This window comes from Penaeus monodon, chromosome 6 (assembly GCF_015228065.2).
Source record: "Penaeus monodon isolate SGIC_2016 chromosome 6, NSTDA_Pmon_1, whole genome shotgun sequence".
Classification (NCBI taxonomy): Eukaryota; Metazoa; Arthropoda; class Malacostraca; order Decapoda; family Penaeidae; genus Penaeus; species Penaeus monodon.
The window spans coordinates 46,288,425-46,295,924 of NC_051391.1; the positions used below are offsets into that span (position 1 = coordinate 46,288,425).

The following is a 7,500-nucleotide window of genomic DNA, read 5'->3' on the forward strand; positions in this document are numbered from 1 at the left end:
GAAGCACTTTATGGTGCCTGTTTCTTCTTTTTCTTAATGCACTGTCCATTTATCAAACTTCTCTGCTCCAATGTATGATGTACATTTCATATTTCCATTATGGCTACCTTATTATTATAGTACTTATTCACGAGAACCATGGCTGTATTATTTTGCACTGGGATAGTGTCATCACTCCTGTGGACAACTACTTCTATGACTTTATTGCTGAGAATTTCAGATACTGACAATAATTCTTATTTATGACATGAAGAAAACAGCCTTGGAGTATATACTCTATCCTTCACACAATGGTCTTTTTTCTCTTGTGTTCATATAATGATTTTTTTATCTATTTGATTTGTTTATAATTTACCTTTTTGTCATTTTCATGATGGACTAATAGTTATGTCATTTTTGGCCTAACTGCCTATCTATATCAAGTATATTTTAAACTAAAACTAAAAAATACATATCTACACTCAACTTGATGTTTCTTGTCAATAACAATCGAAAGTGCTATGCATGACTCACTTATTTTATACTTACTTTAGCAATGTAATAATGTCCTGTAAAAAAAAAATTATATTCCTCTTGGTTCCAGGTCCTTTGGTTTGAGGTTTGATACAAAGTTCAGCTGCTGAATAACCCAGCATCCAAACATGATACACAATTTGATTTCTTCTCACCTCACCAGTAACTTGTATAATAATTTCATTTCCTCAATTACAACACCACAATAATATTGTTTGGCTGAACTTTCAAGTCCTTTATTTAGTCTCATGTATTTACCTCTAAAATGTGTAAAGTGTGTTCAGAGTATTGAGTATGTGCATATTTCACTCTATTATTTCATAGATAATGCCCTATAATGAAAATCTTTTAATTGTTAGTAGTAATATTAGTTTTCGGAAGTCAGTATTATCAGAGGCCTGTAGAAGAATATGCCAAGAATCTTAGATATGAAGCATTTGCTAGTTGCCATGCATATAGTATAATGATTAGATCTTTCATTACCACCTATATTAGTAGATATAAAACATTAGTAGCTCAAAGGAAGATGGAAAAGGGACAAGTTAAACACAGGATTTGTACGAAACATTTTTATATTATAGAGAATAGGAGATTATAAAATGAAATACATTCTGCATCTTGAGGATTAAAATGCATTGTCCAACTTGAGTGTTCTGTAAGTAGTCCACCGTCACAGTGATACCATTCCCATGATTGTGAGTTCAATTAACAAGCCATTATTAACACAAATCTTCTATTAGATATTTTGATGAAGGTTTAGGGCAATGTGAGTTAAGTTTTTGATATATTATGTACATGTATTTTCCTGCAAGTGTTTGTAACATAAAAATATTCAGGGTTATTCTCCATCTAAGAACTGAGCCAAACAAGAATTTTTTTGATAATGAGTAAAAAACAAATGTAATTCTTTAACTTTTCTTATATTAAGAAATTATTTAATATTCTATATCTCATAATTTACAAGCTTCCATCAAAAATGAAATAAAACTTCATTCTTATGAGTGAGCAATATGACACAATCATCCGGACGCATCCAAAGACAAGTACCAGAGCAGGCACTGTACAGGAGTCACAAAACAACACCAGTCATGTTGTACCTGAACTGTCAAGAGGTCTTGCTTCATTAAGTAGTGCAGAATCACAGAAATGATTTTTTTTTTCCTTTAAAGAAATGCTTTGTCATTCACCTTTTTTTTTGTGACAATGAGTATGATTATCGAGTTGGTGTAAAAGTAATGAAGCAATGAATAGTAGCTCAGGGCCAGCATGACTATCAGACATATGCAAACAGGACGGGTGGTTACTACGCTCTCCTCACTAGCTGGCATATGTGGGGTAGCACCAAAATATATTTCAACAGGAGGCTTCATACTTACTAAAAAAAATAACATCTAGAACACTGAGATTCTTGTGCTTAAATAATTATACATTTAGTTTCACTTACCAGATTAACATTAACACTTTTTTTTTTTTTTAGATTATTCTGAGTATACATTCTTGTACACCAAGTACATATCCAATTACATGCATGAGAAAAATATCTAAAAACTGAAATATAGACTCAAAACTTGAACTCCTGCAACTGAAGCTCTGGGGAAGTCACAACCAAGATTAGGCAACAAAAGAGGAAGGCTTATTAACAGGGATGAATTTATATCCTATACAAAAATTGGCACATGTGCGTACAACAGCTTATCCACAAGTGATGAAAAAGGAACCTCCACCCTAACATGGTTTGATGTTAATGCATAATACGTACTACTTACACAACTACCTGTTGATACGTCTGGTAAGTACAACTACTTACATTTAATATTTGCACATACTGAGACGAAGGCGAATCTTGGATGCTTTCCAAACATCCAAGTATGGCACAAACAACAGCGACAATGGGAAAACTAAAATAGAAATGACCTTCGTACATTAGGCTTTCTACCCCCCAAAATGCTTCTCATTTAATTGTCATTGCATAGATCCATGCTTAAGTACAATAAATGGTTAAGTACAATAATGAGATGATGAACAACTATGTACACAAGTGTCACACCTTCACCTGCTAATATTCGCCAATGACCGTCGCACCATAGCAACCTGCTAACCTCAGGAAGTGTGGTAAACAGTTTCCCAATTCTTCGCTTTCTTCAAGAACCCGCCTGAGTAACAACAAGAGGCTAACAGCTACTTACCACATCATAATTTATTTTCCTATTGGCACATTAATCTCTACATAAGAGGTCCACTGGGCTCCACTATAGAGGGCATTCAGAGAGAAATACAATAGTCATTTCTGAAGAAAACCTTGGTAGTTTGAGGAGCCCATCTAGTAAATTAAGGCACTTCTAATTTGGTCTAATAACCAATCTGACTTACACTAAATTACACCAACCAACCAAATCCTTACACTTAATAAGGCATTGGAAAACAAATATAGGTTCTCTATCTTATTGCTATATTTGTTATCCCTTGTTTTCAAGTGTACTGGATTATTTTCATAAATCTATATCCAATATAACTTTTGGTTTTATCATTCAGAAAAGCAACTAACCAACTGGGTTAATCTAAATCACTTCTTAACTAAAAGTATACTTTTAAATAAACTGCTCAATGATCAAAAACAAAAGTAAATATTCTTCCTTTGAATAAATTCTAATACAATGGTCATTAAACTTTTTAAATCCCGCATCCTGGTCATGATTTGGCATTCTTCTTCAGATTCTGTACACTGTATTATCACTTCTGTCCTTAAAAGAAAGCTGCACCTTCACTTGTGCTTTATATTGGCCAAATATTAATGGGCTCTAGATTGGTCCAATTGTCCCATATCACAGCACAAGGCTTGGAAGATTGACATTAAAACTTACATGACACTTTGCACTAGAAGCTATCGAGATTCTTTTTAACACCTATTTACTAATCTATTTATAATAAAGATATAACACCAACAACACAAAGACCCTAACGATAAAGCTGTGTGACCAAGCTTAACATTAGCACCATCTCTAAATGCACACTTTATATAGTACCAGTCTCAAGTAATTGATCTTCAGAATTACAAAGAATTTATTTTCTTCAAACAGATTCATCACTTATGTTACTGGAGATTCTAAGTAGGAGCTGCCTATAGCTGAGCAGTATTCCACCCTAGGAATGACTTTGAACATTGTCACAGAGGTTTCTGTTGTAATATTTAGTATCTCTACACAAGTTAGTACTTTAAAGTTTAGTTGACAAACTGGTGGTTGTCGTGCCCCTGTGGGCAGGCAGTTGGGACACGTAGGCACCATAGCCTCAACATTATGCAAAGGCTTCCCTGTGCCCACCCAGAAGGTTCTGAGCCCTGCCCTTGTACACGGGTCGGCAGTGTAGTGGCCATTAGACCCATAGGTCATCAACCTGCCCTTGGTCATGGGCGGTATTGGAGCGGCACCGATGGCACGTACCGACGATCGTGGAGCCGGGTGGGCGATGCTGCGGCACCCGAGCGCAGCGCGGTTAGTGGTGTGTCCTAGGGTGAGTGGTGGTGGTGGTGGAGTGGTGGTGGTGGTGGTGCCTCAGTGCTGGTCAGTAGTGACACGAGGGACACAAGAGAAGGAGCCCGGGGCGGGTTAGCAACGCGCCAGGTCAGCTGAGGGACCAGGATCATCCGAGCCAGAGGGGAGTTAACAGAAAAAGAGAAACGAATGTTAGTACATTACACTGGTGCAGGATGCCCCAGCATCATAATCTAAATATGATTATTATTATTATTATGATTATTATGATCTTTACACATGAAGGTGCACTGTATCAACCACCCCTGAACCCAATGGCTTAGGACAAAAAGCTGCAATATGTATGTACAGTGCCCACCTACAGTCTTGCTCTACAGTGCCCTGCTTGGCAGCATGCATGCGGAACCACCCGCCATGTGAGTGACAGCGCCAGCCATGAACAGGCAGCAAAGGAGAAAGGATAAGGGTACAACAGACAGCAGCACCCTGAAGTCCTGGGCAATAAAAGCATGGAGATACTGGGATGAAGGTGAAAGTGCAGTTGTAATATGTTTAAGTGTAGAGCGACAATCCATACTCCATTCTCTCTACCTGATTAGATTGATAGATTTACTGAGAGAAGAGGGTTTCTTTTGTTCAAGATATGTCATACTAATTTATGTCACTTGTGACTGGTTTAGTAACTTTAAGAGTAAATAAAGCTCATTCAGATTTTAAATTGGCATACAATGAAATCAAAAAGCTTTAGGGAAATAATGGTATGCAAATATATTTAAATAGAGTATTGAAAGGCATTAGCTTTAAAAATATTCTGCAGTGAAAAGTGAATTATAAAATAAATTTATGGTGTTTTTTAATTTAAAACAAAACAATTTGATAATGGTATGACATACCTTCTGTCCACAAATAATATATACATAATATACATATCACCCTATCTTGAAGGCATGTACACACATACAATATCCCTCAAATCCACATGCACACATTCATACATTCTTAAAGTAAGAAGATACAATTTTGCAATATACATATTTTTAAAAATAAGTATAAGAGAACAGAGCAAGAGAATCAACAATGAGGAAAGTATAAAGAAAAGATGCAGGAAAAAGAGAAAAGATGATGAAAAAACAAATTAAGAGAGAGGTAGACACACCATTCATACCCACAGCCATGCAGATGAAAAGGACCAGGAAAATGTACTTCATGTTCTATTGTTACAAAGTATGATTGTAATGTTATGAATCCATGTTTTGGGAATGAAATGAATACAGTGTAAAATGAGACTAAGAGGATATCAATGTATATAATATACAAATGTCAGAGAAGGGTAGACAAATTATAAGGTGAAAATATCTAAAATATATATGGAACAATGATTCTGTTCATATAATATGCAAATGGAAATATCTGTTTAAGCTTAGAATATAAGATGACAGGGCCTTGCACTTAGGAAAGGTCTGGCCCCAACTGCTACTCTAAGGCTACTGTCCCCACTACAGGCTGGTTCCTCAGGCAAGCACACACGGCCTTACGACCATTAGTCAGGTTTGTACGTTAGTCATGACTACGGCCCAACAAATACCTCAAGGCTGGTTAGTTCTCTTTAGGTAACTGGTGATTATTTATTTTCAATGTTCTAAGGATGGCTATTTTCCTCTTCTTATCTTTATTCTATATTCAGCAGAGCTGAAGAATCCACATTTATTGTCTTGTTTTCTTCTTCTTGGAATGAAAAGCATTATTTACTTTTCTTCATCAATTTATTTCATGACTTATTGGTATTCAAAGATCCCGAGATATACAGATACTTTGGGCTCTTGTAGCTGTGACCTGTACTTCAAAAACAATGTGAGCACAATATTTTCTTGGGCCCCATTCTTAGGTGGCTTTGCAACCACAGTCCTTACCAACTACCCATTCTTAAAGCATAACTTCAGTTACTTAAATTACAATAAATGGAAACAAATTATGGCAGATAAATGACTCCCATGGTGTGAAGCTGGTCAAGTTTTCATTCTTGATAGTCATGAAGTATAAATTTAATAGTAATCCAATAACTAAAATTGTTCATGAAAATAGTAAACAACAGACAAAACACTGGTCACTAATTTGAAACCATAGTCCATTACTCTTAATGATCTTTTTGATAAAGAGACACGATGTGAACTTAAGCCTTAGTAGGGTTTTCTTGTGAGATAATTTATCACTTCTACTCTTAAATTATCTGAAATCCCTACTGAGGGTCAAAAGTCAATGATGCAATAAGAAGACAAAGTTTTTGGTTTTTTTTTTACATTTTTTTTATTGACCAGCTTCACATGGGGTCTGGAAACACTTTAGGATAGGGCATGGTGAGCAAACTCCTCCAGCTAAGAAGTTCAAATACTATGGAAATTAAGAGCTCCAGATTTGGCAAACAAATCAAAGTCAATCTCCTGCCAAACTCCATGCAGGAGTGACTTGAGTTTGACAAGCATTATCTCTTTTATAAGATGCTTCCAAAATATAAATAGCAAGAAAAAAAAAGTGAGAGAAAAACAGAAAAAAAATAGTCTAATAAATTACAAGCTATCAGGATGCCCTTTGGAAAAAACAAATGCATGGACGGAATGTTCAAAAGATAATAAAACTGATAAGCTGAAGGAGAATCAAAAATAAATCTCACCACGCCCGAACATTATAAATATATATATCATAAACATGACTAAAATATAAATAAATCATTTCCCCACATCAACAGTCAGCATTTTTTAAGTCATAGTAATTCTTATAAAAATAAGGAAAACTAACATTTTAATGTACTAAAAGGCAGCAATTACAAAAAAAAATAAAATAAATAAAAAATGGCTATTCAAGTAAGACATGTTAAATGCTCTTTCAAATAAGCAATACAAATTCACCATTGAGGTGGGGGGAAGTGAGGGAGGGGAGCATGATATGGGGGCAATCGTCTTAGTGACATTCAACTAACCTGGGTTGTGGCCTACGAGAGCGTACCCGTCCTTTGATAGGGGTGCTCCCGTGCCTGGCCCAAATGGCGCCGCTGCTTAGCCGCTACACCTGAACAACACAACGTGATGGCATCATGTGGCAACGTACACACCATACAACGGCTTTAGGTGTCAGAAAACAAGCCCAAGCAAAGGATGGGCACAGCTTTGCACAAAAGAACTACATAAACTCAGACATCATTATGCTTACTTATGCCCAATGCTCTTGAAAATGTTGGACTTACAGTAGGCATGAAAGTGAATAAATATAGTTCTTTTGTCACAAACATTAGCCTCTGCCTTGGCTCCCCTTAATAATTTGCATTCACAAGCCAATCTTGTGCTATGACTAAGAATAGTACATTACATTACAGTGTGGCACAGAGTTCCCTTCCATTACCTAACCAGGCATTAATATCACCAAAGGTCACAGATGTTAAAGAGTATTTGAGTAATAGTAACAAGTGGCATTAATGTATTTAGCTTTAAAGAAAAAAAAAAAA

At 35.9% G+C, this 7,500-nt stretch overlaps 1 protein-coding gene across 2 annotated transcripts in view; it reads right to left on the reverse strand.

The window, feature by feature from the left end:
- Window positions 1-1,067: 1,067 nt before the first annotated feature.
- LOC119574581 (protein held out wings-like) overlaps window positions 1,068-7,500 on the reverse strand; it is a 123,933-nt gene continuing 117,500 nt past the window's right edge. For both annotated transcript variants that reach the window (XM_037921874.1, XM_037921875.1), the window contains 2 exons: window positions 6,979-7,067; window positions 1,068-4,138 (listed from right to left, as the gene is read on the reverse strand). In XM_037921874.1, the coding sequence (XP_037777802.1) occupies window positions 6,991-7,067 (77 nt within the window). In that variant the 3' untranslated portion in view covers window positions 1,068-4,138; window positions 6,979-6,990. The remainder of the gene's footprint in view (window positions 4,139-6,978; window positions 7,068-7,500) is intronic.